General features: G+C 45.9%; 1 protein-coding gene across 1 annotated transcript; it reads left to right on the top strand.

Moving 5' to 3' along the window:
• The first annotated feature begins 5,130 nt into the window (after nucleotides 1–5,130).
• Nucleotides 5,131–15,597, top strand: lmo4b (LIM domain only 4b). The gene is made up of 5 exons (XM_070961317.1): nucleotides 5,131–5,595; nucleotides 7,181–7,421; nucleotides 11,907–12,003; nucleotides 12,366–12,521; nucleotides 14,779–15,597. Exons 2-5 carry the CDS (start codon nucleotides 7,186–7,188, stop codon nucleotides 14,785–14,787), a joined length of 498 nt encoding a protein of 165 aa, XP_070817418.1. The 5' UTR covers nucleotides 5,131–5,595; nucleotides 7,181–7,185; the 3' UTR covers nucleotides 14,788–15,597.
• The last annotated feature ends 3,079 nt before the right edge of the window (nucleotides 15,598–18,676 follow it).

Genomic DNA, 18,676 nt, shown 5'->3' with positions numbered 1-18,676 from the left:
TTTGCTTCTCGACCCACATGTTGAGATTTGCTTCACTATGGATACTTCTGCCTTTCTTGAAGCCTTTCAGCTCAGTCCTGTTGCACCAACGAGCACCTGAAAGCACCTCAAATCAGGCCGAGAGGCAGCGTATGTTGTTCCACACTGCAGGGACTTGCGATGTAAAGACGTGGGGAAAACACAGGAAGACGATACTTCAGGAGATGTTAGTTCAACATTGTGGGAAATACGTGTATTTGCTTTCTTTCAGTGAGTGAGATAAGACGAGAATATCAGTCTCACGTCTGTGTATTGTGCTGGAGTTGGGACCTGGTTCATCGAGCTTAGCTTTAGACTGGAGGCGGGGGAACTGGCTAGCCTTGCTTTGCCCGAAGTGTCAGTTCTTTCATTTGTACTAAAACAGAACTCTAAAACCTGCATTCACTTATTTTTGGCCACTTGCGGCCGTTTGTTGGCAGCAGAAACGAGCTGTAAACACAACACTGTTATGTTATGTCCTTTCAAGTTGACATGCAGATCTGTTAGCAAACAGTTGCCTATTTACACATCCAGCACAGCACGGAGCAACATTAGCATTCATTTGTGGTTGTGTTTGTAAGTCCAGTATTCACCCTCATTTAGCTCTATTTTTGTTTCCACCATGTCCTGAGGGAACTGCTGAGAGCGCTGTGTTCGCTGTGTTCACGTTGCGTGGCTGATGATTGGCATTGAACAGGCAGTTTGTTTTTGTTGTTGAAAACAGTGGAGTGGTGAAACTGAACCGAACCAGTAACGTTGCAGGCCCTGAAACCAAAACAACGAGCTGAAAGGCGCTAAAACGCTGAGGGGAACTTCAATATCAGGTGATAATTATCTCTCGGCTCATCACTATGAATGACTGTTTTCACATTACACTTACTTATTTAATCCATTTTAACATAAGAAATATTGATTATAGCAGCTTTAAGTTTTATCATTAGCGTGAGTTTGCTAGGTTTGGTCCCAGCGGGCCTGTCCAGAGATCAGGGCAAACCCTGTGCTCACTAAGTGTAGCTGGCAACCCCTCACTATAACTACAACTACAACTACAACTACAACTACAACTATAACTATAACTGCCAACCCATCATAATTTCAGCTGTAACTACTATAACTACAATTTATAACTATCACTACGACTACAACTATCACTATTACTATAACTGTAACTAAAAGTACAATTACAACTATAGATATAACAATAACTATAACTACAACTATAACTATAATTACAACTACAACCATGCAACAACAGCTTCACCCTGCTTCCTGTCTTAATGCTAAGATAAGCTAAAGGTGTCCTCCCTTTGGGGCCGTTTTTAACTCACAGATATGAAAATAGCATCAACCTTATCATCTCATTCTCAGATAGGAAGCAAAAAAGCGTCGTTTCCAGCATGTTGAACAATCCCTTTAAAAGCCAGTAAATACTGCGTATACTTGTTCTGTACTGATTCATTTGTACTGCGCGTGACTTGTACTACATGTCTCGAATACAGGGAACCATAATCTGTTCTAGATTCGCATACAGTGTCACCCTAAGTGCAATATTTGTTTGAGTTTCTCTGTTTTATCTCCTGATCTTCAGGCCGCTGTATTGGTCCTGACACATTCTGTTGCACTGCCCGGAGCTGATGAAATCAAGAAGTATGAGCCCAGGCTTCACAGAAACCCGCCGACACTCAGGGGGTATTTATTGAGTTGTTGATTTCTATTTACTTAAGCTCGCTTGTTCTCTGTTTAATTACAAACGATAAATGAACATGATCAATACCACCAAATAAATGAAGTGAGGCATATTTTGAGAGGGGGGTATTGAACAAAACACTTCTGGCTGTTTCACTGTTTCGTGACCCAAGTTGAGCTGGAACCACATGGGAAAGTGGAAGGAGTACAGAGAACATACCACAAGACAAAGCAACACAGCCATGAACTCAGATTGAAGGATTTGATTACACTAATTTAGTCATTCTGAATGTGCTTATTTTCATGCCATTTCAACTACACATCGCATGACTGTAGTCTCCATAACTCTGACCTGGAGTGTATTGATCTGCAGAGAATGGGATGTGGTCTCACAGCGTCCCACAAAAGCACCAGAAGTTTTCTTTCTTTGTTTTCTGTTATCGAACTTTCTGTCACACTTTCATAATAACAACTGTCGTAGTTGATAAATGTTTCAGGAGGGTTTGAACAAATCGTTTGACATTTTAGGAAATTTGTTTATGTGCTTTCTTGTCAAATTACCCAAAGTTATCTGAGAGGATTGACACCCCTCTCACGCCCGTACAGGAAATATGAAGCTACAACCAGCACGTAGCTAGCTTAGCTTAGCATTAAGGCTGGACAAACAGGAGTAAACAGTTGACCAAAGGTATTGAAATCAATCCACCAGCACCAGGCCAATAAATAACAGCTCATAATCCACATAAAACCACATATTTTGTCATTTTTTTCACTGTTTTTGTGCAGATTAAATATAAGTGTTAATTACAGTGTTGATTTTATTTCCATTAGACAGAACTAGGCTGACTGTTTCCTGTCCTAATGCTAAGCTAGGCTAACCATGTCCAGACTCCAGCTCCTGACTCACCACACTGACATTAAATCGATACTGAAGCTGCTGCAGCAGTTTCCACCGTCTCTCTTCCCCCATGTTTCCCCTTTTTATGCTAAGCTAAGCGGCCGCCGTGGGTTCAGCTTCATATTTAGCATGAGTGGTATTGATCTTCTCATCTGACTCTTGGCTGGAAAGCGAATAAGCGTGTTTTCCAAAATGTGGAAATATCCCTAATGTGTTTTTAGGTAAGTAGCCAGTCACTTAGAAGATTTCATTTGGAGATCTTTCCGCCGAGTCCGATATCCTCCGTTCAGTCAGTCTCTATCTGCAGATAATCTGAACTCTAATCTTCCCTCATCAGCTGGCTCGGCTAACTGAATATCATTCTCTCTAAAAGACAGCACACACACACACACACACACACACACACACACACACACGGCAAAGCGAGCGCTGTATCACAAACAGCAGACAAGGCCGCACTTCGCTGCGGTAAACAATCCAGTGGGATCTTACGAGATGTGTGCGAGAGGAAGTTGCGGTGACCTGCGTGTTGTTTGGCTTGAGGATTGTCTGCAGTGTGTAAACTCGCAGACTGAAGGCGGCCTCTTTGTGGCTCAGTGTCATGTTAATAGAATATAACGCAGAGTGAATCCCAATCTGAAGTTAACCATGCTGAATGTGGCTCTCCTGCTTTTTCCCACAGGAGGAGCAGCTTCATTATGAAGCACCGAGGTCTCCTTTTCATCTCGGTGAGATCACCCCTGTGGGGAGTATCAACACTGCGAGCCACATCTGACGCTCTCTTGTCCCTGTTTAAACATTGAAATAGTGTTCCGCCATATTGTTGTGTGCTGCTGTTTTGTTTTTTTTTTTATCTGGTCTGCTTCATAATGCAGCTGCTTGGAAACTGCCACAGGACTGAAAGATCTCAGCGGAGAAAGGAGATGATCAATTTCTGAGGGAACACCCCCCCCGAACCACTCCTCCTCATCCCCAGTCCGTCTCCCCCTCAGAGCTCCCTGACCCCTCCACCGCCTCCTCCTCCTCCTCACTTCAACTAGCCGTAATTATTTTGCAAAAGAGCTCCAGAAAAAGAACACGCAGAGTAATTTCTCTTGCCCAGTTATGAAAAGCTCATTAAAACAGGCCTGGAACAAACAAAGCTTTTCCTGTGAGGCCCCTTTTCAAATCCATTTCATAATTTCCCACTGTTTTAATCATTTATATCAATTAATCATTCCTTGGTGGAAAAGATATTCTTTGCCATCTTCTGTGGTTTTTTGTTCTGCTGAGTGAGAGGCTTGATGAGGGTGTCAGGAGAGCGAGGCTCAAACCAAGGTGGAGTAGCATCGGCTTTGCCAAAGGGAAATCAGCTTGATGCGGCACGATCTCTTCGGAGCTGCAAGAATAATTAAACAATTAAAGTCAAGAAAAAGATCATCTTTATACATCTGATGTCTTTCTAATGAAGCCAGGGGCATCTCATAATGAAGCTGTTTTGTCATGTAAAACCGCTCGACCCAGTGAATCTCAAGCAACTTTTCTCCGAGGCAACTTTTCTCCAATAGCAACAGTTTTTCCAGCCGAGCTGAAGACGTCACTCGCCTTTCACAACTTCAGGCTGCGACACTGCAGCACTTTCGAAGCTGAACGCAGAAGAGGAGGAACTCCCTCCTCTTTCAACATCGTGCCGGAGAACATGTCAGCACCACCTTATTTTTATGAGAAGGTGTTGCAATCGCTTCCAGTTTATCTTGTCTTTGAAGTTTTAATGATGGTGGAAAAACTAAAACTGTGAGGCTGAATGAATTAAAGGATCTCAGCCAAATCGAGGTCTTGCAGATTAGCCTTAATAGGTGTTGAAACCAATGACCTGAGGCTTAATGAGGTTGTAAACGACAGCAGGCCTGGCTGCGATTATTTCCAGTGACAGACGATGGCGCCACTACGCAGCTATTAGGCCTGATATTTCCCAGAGGTTGGAGTCACCCTCGGTAAACTAAGTAGTTATTGAATGTCAACTAATTAAACTCAGACGTGAGATGAATGTAGTTTACCGGATGTTGCCATGCAACTTGTTTTTAGGAAAATGTTCATTTGTGAATCCAAGCAGAATGGAGGCCCTTCGGTTTAAAGAGGATTATATGAAGTTATCACAGCAAATCAGCCACTTTATTATAGAGAGGAGAATAAATTACACGATTTAGTGTCGCAGCTAATTAGAGAGGACACTCATTAAGAGTATGTTTGTCACACGTGTGTCCTCGCCCCCCCCCCCCCCCCCCCCCCCAGCCTTAAAAACCCTGAAAAGCTTTTTTAAGTGCGTCCCTTCGCCGCTCGTCCCCTCGCCGTGTCCCTCGCCTCTCTCGGGTCCATCTCCGCCGGTCACCTCCGCTTCCATCCTCCTCTGCGTGTCCGAGTCCATCTCCCCTCCCTCCGATTGGCTGGATTTGTTATTCCTCTTAAATGGGCTGCGCGCCGATTGGCTGCGGCGACACCTTCGTCACGCGGCTAAAAGGGGTTTTTACTGGAGGTTTCTTCCTGTCAGCGACACATGTAGACGAGCAGCTAACGGGACCCGGAGAGCGGAGCGGAGGACGCGCAGCTTCAGCCTCTTCGCGTCTTTTCTGCCTTTCTCTCCAAAACACGCACTTCTCGGTGTGAGGAACTACGGCACGCGCGCAGCTGACAGCACGGCCTGCGATGGACTCCTTTTGTTCCAGCGAGAAGCGCGAGCGGTGAAGCAGCAGCAGCGGAACCGGGAGCCGTCCAGTGGAAATACTATCTGATAACTCCATTTTCTCCGCCGCTCGCCGGTGAAGACCCGAGCTCGAGCCCTCGGCGCTGGAGGCCGGCCGCGCGCGACAGTGCGTCCGCGTCGTACCTGTACTTTTTTTTTTTTTTTTCCTTTCAGGAGGGGGGGGGGGGACGGGACTGTTGTCGCCTACCTGTTCACCTACCTGCGCTTCAAGCCGCTAACTTTCCAGCCATTACCCTGAAAAGAGACCATCGAGGTGGGTGTCCGCTGATGTTGCAGCTGTTCCGTTTCTTGATTTGTGGTTTCTCTCCGCAGAAACGTCCTCGTCCTACTTGTGTCTCTCTGGTTTTGTCTTTCTTTGGAGAATGCTAGCGGTGATATTTGATAGCCTGTTATTCTTCAGACATCCTCCTCCTCCTCCTCCTCCTCCTCCTCATCACGCATTTAACCCGCAGTAACACCATCGTGATGCTACATTTCTTTCATTTTCCATTAAAAGCAGCAGCAGCCGCCGCCGCGCGCAGGACCTCTTCGCACATGGCTGCCTCATATGTTTTTTCTTTTCCTCTCTCTCTCTCTCTCTCTCTCTCTCTCTCTCTCTCTCTCTCTCTCTCTCCTCTCTTTCCATGACTTGGTCTCTGCTCCCAAATTGCCTGCCCGTGTAATTACTTGAGTTAGCCCATTTAAGTTAAAAGCCCCCTCCTCCCCCTCCATCCCTGAGCGAAAAAAAAAGAAAAAGAATCTCCTCTCTGAATGAAACTTGACGATGGTCCGTCTTGTTTATCCAGGGAGTCACTTTCAGGCCTTTTGATTCATCTCCTTTTAGATTTAATCAGCACTAAGGCACGCTGTGGTTTGTCCCTAAGAGCCATCACTAATGGGCTTACTGAATGCTTTTCTGTGTGCGCCCCCCTCCCTCCTCCTTCTCCCCCAACTCTAATTAGCCTACCTGCCTTTCAACAAAGATTTGGCTTTATCCATGTAGTCTGCTGCCCGACCAAATTGGAGAGGATTACATGTGAAAGAGCCCACGCTAATTTCGTGGCTGAAAATGTCTGCATTGCATTAGATTAGAACACTTAGCGTCGTTGCAGCAGGTCTGTGGTGAAAGTGCCGTTAAATATCAGTTTTTCGCCTCTGGACGGCTCGTATTAGGCGCTGGGGTCAAAGGCCACGCGAGCATCAAGTGTTGGTAAACACAGAAGCGGCGAGCCAAACTGTTCACGCGCCAGTTAGAAGCCGATTCTGCTCGAGCCCTTTCATGCAGCGGCCCTTTGTGCTCGCCAATAATCACCACCTTCCAGCTATTCAACCTGCAGCAGAGTGAGGAGCTGTGCCGTGAAGTATTGTGCTTTTTAGAATTTCTTAGGACAGCTCGACAAAAGCCAGCGCTGCATAATTGTTCCTGTGGCTGCCGGTGTTATCAGTCAACGGACATTCATCATGAGGGGTCCGATGAAGCCACGGCGCGGGGATGAGACAGAGATCAAGGACAGATTAGTCCTCTAAATGACTCGCAGCTCTCTTGTAGCAGAACAGGACTCACAACTGTTCCCTTTATGAGATCAGCTATTGTGCTTTGGTGCGATTTGCAGCCTGCAGCCATCAAAGACCACGCAGACGCAGCGAGACGTTCGAGGGGCCGAATTTGAAACGGGATAATTGATAGATTGGCTTGTTGCGTGTGGCACAGATGACCTTGTTGTGCAGGGATCAGACTCAGTCCTCTGACCTTTGCCAGGTCCCGAGCTGCTGGTAAACAGAGGAAGACTCGCCTGGTGAACGGCAGCCTTCCGGGTGAGACGTGCAGCCGGTTAACATCACTTCTTCTGTGGTTTTAGGGACAATGGTGAATCCCGGAGGCAGCAGCCAGCCGCCGCCGGTGGGCACGGGCTCTCTGTCCTGGAAGCGGTGCGCAGGCTGCGGGGGCAAAATCGCCGACCGGTTCCTCCTTTACACCATGGACAGCTACTGGCACAGCCGATGCCTCAAGTGCTCCTGCTGCCAGGCCCAGCTGGGTGAAATCGGCACGTCGTGCTACACAAAAAGCGGCATGATCCTCTGTAGAAACGACTACATCAGGTGAGCAAAAGACTCGTGCATCGTTTGGTAAATTCACACCAGTTTTCAGGAGATTATCACTGTTAGCGAACATGTGAGGCACTGATGCTAAAGTTAAATACTTACACCAACCTTTAATTGTTTTTCTCTGAAACCGGATAACTTTTAAAAGTCCAGCAATAAATTAAGAAAGGACATGTTAGAAAGGGACAGAAACGGGCAGCGATCAGCAGGACTGGGTGTGTTTCTGCAGAACATGTGTCTCAGATTGTACTAACATCATCAAAGCGTCCTGGCCGAGTCTCCCTGGTCTCCCCTGAAGGAGGTCAAACACGCTGGCGTGTTGACAGAGCACAAAGCGATGCTCTGCTCTGCAGGCCGTCTGCATGTCTGTCCTGTTCGCTGCTCATGGTCAACTGAAGGACACAAAACTGGTCTTGTAAGATTTATGTCTGCTCTGCAAAACATACGTAGAGAGTCCGCGTTGGGCGCAGACCAGCGTCTTTTTATATCGCAGAAAAGCGCCATTTAATTTGCAGGGAGAGCCTTTTTAAATATTCTAGTAGGTGTGCCAGACACCCAACCACAGCTTATTGACGACACTCATTCTGGTAATGTAGAGCAGCCTGATGTGACGGCGAAGACAGTTTACAGAGAGTTCAGATACTTTCCTGAATCACCCTCAGGCGCAGTAACGGCATCGATTTTAACCCTTTTAACTGACTGTTTTTTGACTGTTATCCTCCAGCGCTTTAGATCGCTTTCATACCAGTGCAGCACGTGTTGTGAGCACATGTGAATTAGTGCATGTGAGTTTTGGGTGCAGTTATTTTGCATTAATCGTCTAAAAGCTGGAAGTCGCGCCACAGTCAGCTCCAGCGCTGCTGTTAAATGTGCTCGGATAATTCAGAATCTAAAGCGTGCCTGTGCGCTCTCACACCCACCTCATAAAAAGGATGAGGAAGTCAATGGGGTACTTCATTCATAATGGGACTATAACGTAATTAAAATTGGAAGGGGAGAAAATGTGGATACACCTTTCCACTTGTAATGAGAGCATGCTTGGTGGAAGAGCTAAAACGCATATTATGGAAGCATGAGATCTCTGTAGAGATAAAGATAGGAGCGGGGAAAAAACATGTGACAGTGAGTCTACACAATTAAATGCTTTAATTATAGTCCCCCTCCATTTCCTTTAGTCCTGATGGGTTTTATCTAATGAGATCTGGTCCCTGGCTTGTATCCGCTCCCAATGACGTGTCCGAAATGAATGAGAGCCACACTGCAAACAAAACATTTAATTAACCAAATTGGCTTTTGAGAGAGAGCAAGAGAGAAAGACAGATAGAGAAGAGGGATTATTGCGAAGGCCATTTGCCGCTGTTTTTTTTTTTTTTTTTTTTTTCCCTCTCATCTTAAAGGGCCAGACTCGTTTTTCTGCTAAACCGCACATACGTTTCAAGCTGTGGCTCCAAACTCATATTAACACAGCTGATATGAAAATGCCCGTCTGATCGATCAAGAGTCGAAACGCATCGCAGCATCGCAGCCATAATGGGGCGTACGCCCGGCCCGGGACCGTCCCCACCTCCCATCAATCATCAGGAGCGTTCACAAACGCCACAGGATGAGCGCCGGCCCTGTTCTTCATCCCCCAAACGCTTTAATGTCAAACTTTGAGCCACAGTTGCATTTGCTGTGGCGATGGTGTTGTTTTAAGCTGGAGGTGATATTATTTCTGTGGGCTGCTCGTAGACGGAGAATTAATTTACTCGTGGCTGCTGGATTCAGGGAGAATGCTGTCCCCTTAATTGAATAAGCCAAGGTAATTAAATGGCACTTTTCCAATAGAACGTGTGAGGTAAATCTAATAGTTGGTTATTTAATATCACTTTGAAGTCTGCCCACTCAAGCACTATGACAGCACGAGAGAATGTGAACTATTAGGCCGGGAAAAAACCAGGATCTCAGAAATTAATTAAATCGCATGCAATTTAGGGGAAACGTTTATCTTGATTTGTCATAACAGAATTAATTCAAGGCCTTCAATTCACTTGGGGCCAGATCTGTTACTCTGAATTAACCAAGTGTAATTTGGCTGATCCCCCCCCACCACCACCACCACCACCACCACCACCCCCACCACCCCCACCCTCCACCCTCCACACACACACCTCCCCATCCCCCTCTTCCCAAAACACACACACACAACACAGATCCACGCACGCCCTCCCTCATCCTCGCAATCTCCCCACCCCACCCCACCCCACCCGGTCCCCGGCCCCTCCACCCTTCTCTCTAATGCAGCTCTTGCCATTATGCAAAGCCCCGCTTCAGTATCAATATGGCCTAGTGCTTTTAAGGTGCTTTGGCTGCTGATGTAGAGAGGCATTTTTAATGGACTGTGTTGCAGAAATCATTGTTGTGGGGTAATTTTACCCTACTCAGAGGCCTTGGTGAATGAGGTCTGCATTTACCAGACAGCCTAGCAGCCAGCCATGCTATATTTCACCTGGCAGTCAGTGCTGAAATGAAATCCAATAGTCATTGCCCATATAGACAACAGACAGCTCCAAATGTGTTTTTTCCTTTGTTATTTAATTTAATCAGAGCCGCTGGTCGTCGCAAAGTCAGATCCACGGGGGGAGGAGACATAAATCACGATGAAACCATCCTCCAGAAACATAGTACGAACCACTGGTTTCTTTAGGAGCAGGAAGCTGAAACCAGATGTGTCACTGCAATTAAAGAGTCCCTTGGCCTTAATTAGACTGACCTGGGGTGTCTACTTCACTTCAGCGCTGTAGGTCACTGGCGGAGGAGGCCATTAGAGCTCAAGTTCAAACCGATATAGCAACTTAATTGAGCACCTAAAGGCTTTGGCTCCTTAAATCAAACACTATCAAGAGCTCTCCCCTGGTAAAATAATTAACCTGATCCGCGTTCCACGCTGTGGTGAAATACAAAGGCTACGGTGACAACGTCCTGCAGCCTTTGTTTCGACACCTCTGCGAAGCGCTCGCGCAGAGGAAACTCCTCCGGGAAGGAATCTGCCGCGGACACGAGGAGCAGCAAAGTTTGAATTCTGGAGCTTTGATATGCAGAAGCATGTTTTGCGGGAGGAGGGTCGCTTTGCCTCTCCACACACTGCGCGAGCATAAGAGTCTTAAAGCGAGGCCTATATGTTCATTTCCTCCGTCGTGTTTGTCCCAGTGAAAGCAGAGAATTGGCAGCGTCGTGACGACAGTCTCCAGTTAATTAGTTTCTGAAATTGAGTTTTGATGGAGCCTTTCCAAATGATGCCAAGACAAAATTTGCTTCTGCCTCGGCTGTCTTATTGAAAGCCATTTCTGTGTCCCTTTGCAAAGAGCTCTGCCGTGTTTGTTCGTCAATATATCTAACAACTGCTCGGGTTATGGTCGGGATGGTAGCGGCATTTATTCCCTCGCTCCGTCTCAGCGTGAGTTTGTTAAATACTGTTCGTAAAATCGTCCTGAAGAACGTCTGAGCAGGAAAAAATCTCATTCTGACATCTTTTCTTTTTTAGGCTAATTGTTTTTTAAGCCAAACAACTTTATCTGATGCACACACAGCGATGTTAACCACTCCCCCCTATCCCTTTCTCTCTCACCCCCCCCCCCCCCCCCCCCCAGGAGCATGTCAGATGCCGTGCTCTTATTTGATTGCTTAGGAAAAGTGCAGTGATAGAGCAAACACCCGGTGAGATATGATGACAAATGGGTCCAGATCCCAGTAAATTACTTTCTGCTCAAATCGAAATTTCATTCAGTTTGCTGCTCACCGAGATGAAGTAATCTAAATTGTGGACTCAGAAGGAAGATAGAAGGGAAGCTGGAGCAAGCATTTCATTATCAAGAGGCAGAGGGAGAGAGGGGGGAGAGAGAGAGAAGGTTAGGGACGAAAGAGATGAGCAGAAGCAAATCTAAAGTGTTGACACCATGATTGAAAAGGTTAACCCATGCACATTATATATCAACCCGAGTAGCTACGGCTTTCTAATGGAAACACGGCACTGACAGAGCATTCACAGGAGTCCTAATGGCAAAAGCACTATGTCTCCGCCTGGATGTACAATCAAATCCTCTTAGCTCCTGATTGCTTATGTTCCAGGTTATTATTAGGTTGCAAAAAATGTGCACCAAAAGTAATGTGCAGTTTCAGTGCTGGATGCTGGTGGAGAGCAGAGAGCTGCACGATTCGTTTTTCCGTCGATGTTGTGATGATTTTCTTATTCCTTCCTTCGTTCTGCTCTCTCTTTTTCCCGCTGCGTGTTTCCCTTCGCGTTGGGAATGGAGCTGGGGAATCGTGAACTTATCGCCGGATGTAATTCTCATTCAGTCAGACGCTCAGCAGACAAAAGTGTGCATGCCACAGTCCATTACTCAAGGCTAAATCTATGCAGATGCAGCCAGCGGTTCCATAGTAACACGTCTCGCTCTTCTTCTTCTTCTTCTTCTTCTTCTTCTTCTTCTTCCTTTCTCTCAGATTATTTGGAAACAGTGGAGCTTGCAGCGCTTGTGGTCAGTCCATTCCAGCCAGTGAACTGGTGATGAGGGCACAGGGCAACGTGTACCATCTCAAGGTAAGGCCGGGTTTCCTCCACGCAGCTTTAAGTGGGTGAAGTCGTGTTACGATAACGTCACCGCGTGACTGTCGAGCAGCTTTGTCGCCTCAGACTTTGAAGCTAGCAGCACAGTCGAGCTGCTGTAAGAAAACGTTAAACATTTCTTTTCTTGGGTTGGATCAGATGATCAGATTACTGCGACTCGACCAAGCCAGCCATCAGTTAGTAAGAAGTCTTTCATTGCTGTGAATTAACGTCCTCGTGTTGTCCACCTGTCCGCCATCGCCGGCGCGTGTTTGCTCCGAGGAGTGATTTCATAACGGCATTGGGCGCGGCCTCGTGGGCCCGGTTGTGATGGCTTCTCTCTGTCCACCACGCAGTGTTTCACATGTTCCACCTGCCGGAACCGGCTTGTCCCCGGGGACCGGTTCCACTACATCAACGGCAGCCTGTTCTGCGAACACGACAGACCCACAGCGCTCATCAACGGCCATTTGAGTTCACTGCAGACGAACCCGCTACTGCCCGATCAGAAGGTAAGACCCCCGCCGCCCTCCGCCCTGCAGCTCGTGGTGGTGGAGGGCTCTTTGTGGTCTCATTTCAAAGTCGGAGAAGGGGCAGGAGACTGGTAACTTCAAAGCGAAGCAGCAGTCAGTAAGAGCTCGTCATCAGTCAGTTGGAGTCATTAACAGGAAAAGAAGAACATCTGTAATTTTCACGCCGACATTTTTCACTCTGTTTATATTGATGTCGTCGATTCACTGCGAGGCACACGCTGGATATTAAATCTTACAGAGCAGAGATGAATTTTATTTTTAGACAGCCAATGGATTTTTCCATCATTCTTGTTGCAGGACACGCACTCAGAAAATCTGTATTAACCGTCAGCACAAAACATGTGAAAATGATTTTTTTGTGCCGTTGTCCTCACTCTGCGAGCACATTTGACTCATCTCGAATTTATCCGCCGTCCCGAGCCAAACTCCCGATTGTGCTGAAAAATGACACTTGCTGCCATTAAAGGCGAGTGTTTAAAACAGCATTTGACTCCTGTATCAACAAGAGCGGATCACCTGGGCTAAGTTATGACTCCAAGGCCAAAAATATGTATCCAGGGCCCGAGGTTGAGCACAGGCAGCGAGCTGCAGCAGCCAGTACATCATGAGAGCTGTCATCATTGGCTTTCCCTGATTTGATCTCGATGCCTCCAGTGAAAGCAAAACAGAAGGCCTAATCATATACGAAGGATAACTTCATTCTTCAGGATAGCTTCATTCTGCCCGCCCGCAGCAGATATAATCATTTTTGCCTCACAACAAGGAGCTTTATTGATACCTTGTCTGCACACACACACACACACACACACACACACACACACACACACACACACACACACACACACACACACACACACACACACACACACACACACACACAGATATGGGAGGTGTTTGGAGTGTGTCAGACTCTGACTGAAAGAGGAATTACATTGTTGGGAGCGTGCATTTCACCTTGAGTGGTTTTGTGAGTCGAGGAGAGGCAGAACTCCATTAAGCCCCCCCACCCCACCTTCCACCCCCCCTCCCTCCACGTCACAGGCCTTTTAAGGGCTTGTCACTTCTACAAATCAGCTCTTAGAGCTCTTAGAGCTCCTCACATTTAAATTGAAAGCCGTTGCATTATCTAGCTTAATTTTAAATGTCTGTTTAAGTCCTTACTCCCACCCTCCATGTCTCCTGCAGCGTGGCTGGTGTAGTAAATATGAGGCCTCATTGTTTATTTATGCGCTAACATCAATTGTAGTGAAAACTGCTGAATTATTGATGCTAAAATGCAATCTGAATATTGGCCCTGGTGCTTTAATTATAGCAGGGAGAGAATTATTAAATAAACAGAGACACATTACTCAGTGGAACAGTCTCAGGATGCTTTTGTTATCTCCGAGAGTGAAATAAGGAGAATTATCCTGCTGAAGCGCTTCACCACACAAACACTCTCGTTGCTCTCTGCTCAAACAGAATTTGGACGGCCTCGAATAACACAGACGTACAGTCGGGTAACAGCCCTCAGAATCAATATACCTCATGTATCCTCCGCAGCACAACATAGATTGAATATAGAAACACGGGCTGGGTTAGCAGAGGGAAAATGAAGCAGTCAGCGCTCTCGCGGAAACGCCGGGTTATCGTCTGACCGCTGTTTTGATTATGTGCGATTTCGCCGTGACATAATTGGTGTTGTCCGCGTTCGTGGCATACGACATTCGATGCCCAGTTATTAAGCTTTCTTCCCAGCTTCTTCCTAATCTCTTTGTTCAGAACAGACAAATTACTTCTCTCATACGGAGCTGCTTTGACCCAGGGGAGTGAGACCCTCCCAGCGTCAGTCACTTTAATTAGCCCCCAAGTAGGAGTTTGCAATTACTAATAGACTGAAGCCCTCCTAGTGATTTGAGGGATGAAGGGAAAAGTAAATCACCCTTAGAATCATAAAGAAAGTACAAAAAAAGAGAGAATTCAGTTTCACAGGACTGAACACCTCCTGCAGTTATGCTGGAGCGTGGGTCTAATTATACCGAAGAGAATCGCTTCATGGATGCACTTTTGAGTTAATGCAAAGTAAATGGGACACCAGATGGTTTTCAAAGCCTGGCTGATCAATAAATTAAACACGGGAGCTGGTGCAAAGTTGATTTATCAGGGTGAAACATTTATGGCATTCTGTGATCTGATGGTGACGGCCTGGATTTTTAAAAATGTAAAAATGTTTTATTTCTCATCTCTCACTATTCAGGTGTGTTAGGCAGGAGCCGGGCAGGAAGCAGGATGTGTGCCTTCATTTTAGCCCTTACTCATTGTCACCCGAGACAGCGTGGATCAGCAGCGCCCTGGCCTTTTAGCTGTGCTCCCAGGCCCTCCGCCCTAAAGGACCCCTCCGCCCATCCTACCAGTAACCTGACTTTTATTTCTGCAACCCATGCCCGACGCTCAGCCTCCAACCTTGGCTTTTCCCCAAACATGGGAGGATACTTGCACTTAACGCACCTGAATCGGGACGCTGAGGACTCCGTGACCTTGGAATTAAAAAAGAGAGAAGAAAAGGAGAGCGATGTGAATCCAAGGAGACTCTTCAGGAGGAGAAAATGAACTAACACAGGAGGGGATGTTGTGACTGAAGCGAGGGGAAGAGAACTAATGAGGTTAAAGAGATGCAGACTTTTCAACTCTGCGTATTTGTTTAAAGACGTTTTGGGGGGAAAACCGGGACCTTTTCATTTTTCCTCTCTTCCTTTTCTATCCTCATTTCCCAACGACATGGTGTTTCCACTTTCTATATTTTAAGTGTTGTCAAAGGGGAATGTGTTTTTTTTCTTTGGTGGTCTTTACAGTATATATATATGAAAAAGGGGTTTTAAAAAAAAAATACTGTGGCTTTTTGTGGAAAACAAATCATGAACACTCTCTTGGTGTATTTGTAAAACTACCATGTATGTACAGTATGCATGTAAATGTCGTTGTCCAGGCGTGGCTACAGTACATCTGACCCCCCCGCACTCAGCTCCAGTACCCCCCCACCCCCACCCCACCCCAACCCCCCTTCCAAACCCCAACCCATGGAAAACTGAAGAAACCTGCTCATAGTCAGTAACGTAGAGATCATCACCAACATATAAATGCTGAATGAAAGAGAAATTTATTTGTGATATTTTCCGAGACACTTGCTCCAGTATGGTGTATTTAATTAATAAAAATATGGAAGATTTAAAAGCCTCCTTAAATTCATTGCCAAGCTTCAGACTCTGGGGGTTGCAGGTTTTGTTGTTATCAATGCAGAGAATTCACACTCGAGTCCCTTGTTTTTACCAATCAAGCATTTCTGAGGCGTCTTTATGTCTGAATTACATAATTACCACCAGACCTCGTTCGCCAAGTGCCCCAGAATTTATCTTTCATGCAAAAGGCTGATATTTAGCGCATGGCTTGTCTGTCTTGCCATTGAAAATCCTCCATTGAGGATCCTGCAGTGCTGCCATTCAGTTTCCAGTCCAATCATCGAGGCGCATGATGAGCGTCTAACTGAAAATGGATAAACATGCATCCTCTCGCTCTGTTCAAATGACCGTTTGCTATTCATCACTCTAATACCTGACAGAAATAGAGGAAAATGTCCCTTTGAAGATTCAATTACTGCAGAGAGGGAGAGAGGTGTCCCTCTTTGGCAGGCACAAATTGAACGGGCTATTTGCAGAACAAATTGGTGTTTGAAGTCCTTGCAAGACCTAATAGGTCTGAAGGAGGAACCCGGTAATGGCTGATGCACTTATCTGTGGAGTCTGGGCCCCTCGTGAGGCCGCCGCCGCCGCCAAAACAATGCCGGCGCACAGGATAAGACTCAAAAATCAGCTCCAGTGGAAGCGGAAACAGGCTGAAAGAGTAAACAGACTTTAGTGTTTTAAATGGAATTTAAATGCAGCGAAAATCTCCAAAACTGGAGGAGAGTGATGGAAAGTACAACCCTTCTCATGGAGAGTCCTGAAACCCGAGTCCGAGAGGGACTTCCACAGGCCGGCGGAGGAACGTTTGGTTTGAATTACTGCGGGTGCGTCTACGGCTCGTGAAATCAACTGTACATGTGCAGAATTTCGCCAAAATATCAGCAAATGCATCTTCATTGTTTGAGAGGGTTCCATACGAGTCCGTCTTTATGTCCCACTAATGTAAAGCAGAGGGCCGCGTCCCCAGAGGACAGTCACAGGTCACAGTGGGAAAAGCACAGGTGCAGATAATAAAACGAACGATGGCTGAATTCCATTTAGTTGCTCAGAACACAAGAGCTCAGGAAGTTCATGCTCGCAAAGAACGTCAGCAATATAATTTGCTCTGCATTGTGCGTTGTGACAGATGAACTTTTTAAGATCATGTTTGGACAAGCGCCTCCTTCCTGCAGCAGCTGTAGACTTCAGAAGATTAAAGGCTGCAGCTGATTTAATGTGACTGCTAAAATCTAGATCTGAGTCCAAGACAACACCCAGACTTCTGGCCTGAGTCACAGCTGCTACACACGATGAGTTAAGGTGTGCGAGAGGCTCGGCGCCTCAGCCAAACATGGCAGCAGCGTTTAAATTTAGCAAACTTAAGACAGGAGTTTGGATGATGAACGCAGATGTTTTGAAACTACATAAATACAACCAGCATTGTTTTGTTTGGAGAGCTGAGCCTGCACCGAGTCTCATCGCCGGACGGTCAGATTTACCGAGAAATCAAACAATCTCGAGGGATAATTCTGCTTTTCACGTGACATTTAAATGGAGCTTTGGCTGGAGGTCGTCTGAACCACTTAAAACTGGAATTTGGGGGAACAGCTATGTAAACATCGTCGGCATTAATACTTAGATGACTGCAAAATGCTTCAAAAACATCATCCTCATTTAGCTTAACCGCTGCATTTGATTTAAGGTCTTTTAGGATGATTTCAATCTGAATTATGAAACACGTTAGAGGCGGTGTCGGCGCTGATGTTTGGAAGGTGACGACCAGAGAAGCAGATCATGAATTCCACTTTCACCTGCTTATTAAACGCCTCTCAGGCCAAAGAAGCCTTTGAGTATCAGGTTTTTAGAAATGAATTATCCTTTAAGTTGATTTTGGGTTTGATTTTGCTTTTAAGTGACCTCAGTAATCCACATCACAACAACACCATGTCGTGCTACGCTAACGTTGGCCTTTTCCATTATGAAATCCGCTTGCTTCCATTAAGCTGTTTTACACACACACACGCACACACACACACACGCACGCATCCATGCACACATAAACAGACACGCGCACACACATAAATATAGGTAAGCTGCACACACGCACACGCATACGTCATCAACCTATTGAGCAAGTCCAATAGGTCGGATCCAGACTCGCTGAGATTATTAAAAAAAAACTTTATTTACACATAATCCATATGTGAGAACTGGCTTTGATGTGGCAAAGCAGAGTGAGGGCTAATGGATCTCACCCACAACAATGGAGCACTCTTAAATGGCACGTCGGCCTGAGGGAAATCACTCTGCTTCAGCTGCAGCTCCTTCCTGCTCTCACCGGGGAGTCTGCCGATGCACCACAACTGGATTACTTATGATTAGTCACCTTGTATTTATTTGTAATTAGTTTATGTCTTCATTCTGCCACACGTTTCTCATCATCGTTGATCTCGGTGTGTTCGGGAGGTTTTTATGGGAGATCAGATGTTGTGTTCTGCACGGCGGGCAAACCGACCGATGTTTTCTGTATCAGAGGCGATGCACGAAACATCTGATCAGGTTTATTTATTGGACAAAGTAAAGAGTTTATCAGTGTTTCTCTCGAAAAGTCTGAAAATCTTTCGCCGTGTGACATCAACGCCTTCAAATTCATTTCAAATGAACAAATGTTACACTTAAAATATACTTTTTGAGCAGTGTACTAAGTACACTTTGTGCTATTTTTGTCACCTTCAAGTATTCCCACGTGTACTCGAGCAGTCGGTATTCATGAGCATGCAAACACACTCGCAGTACAATTGTATCATATCACCAAAGTGTTGGAAATATACTTAAAAATACTTCAAGTGAAGTGAAGTTAAAGTACACTTTAATTAAGCATGCTAACAGCAGGTTACAAAGGACTTACACTCTTCATAAGTACACCTGAGTACTATT

This window comes from Chaetodon trifascialis, chromosome 4 (genome assembly GCF_039877785.1).
Source record: "Chaetodon trifascialis isolate fChaTrf1 chromosome 4, fChaTrf1.hap1, whole genome shotgun sequence".
NCBI lineage: Eukaryota > Metazoa > Chordata > Actinopteri > Chaetodontiformes > Chaetodontidae > Chaetodon > Chaetodon trifascialis.
This window is presented reverse-complemented; position numbering and strand designations above follow the sequence as displayed.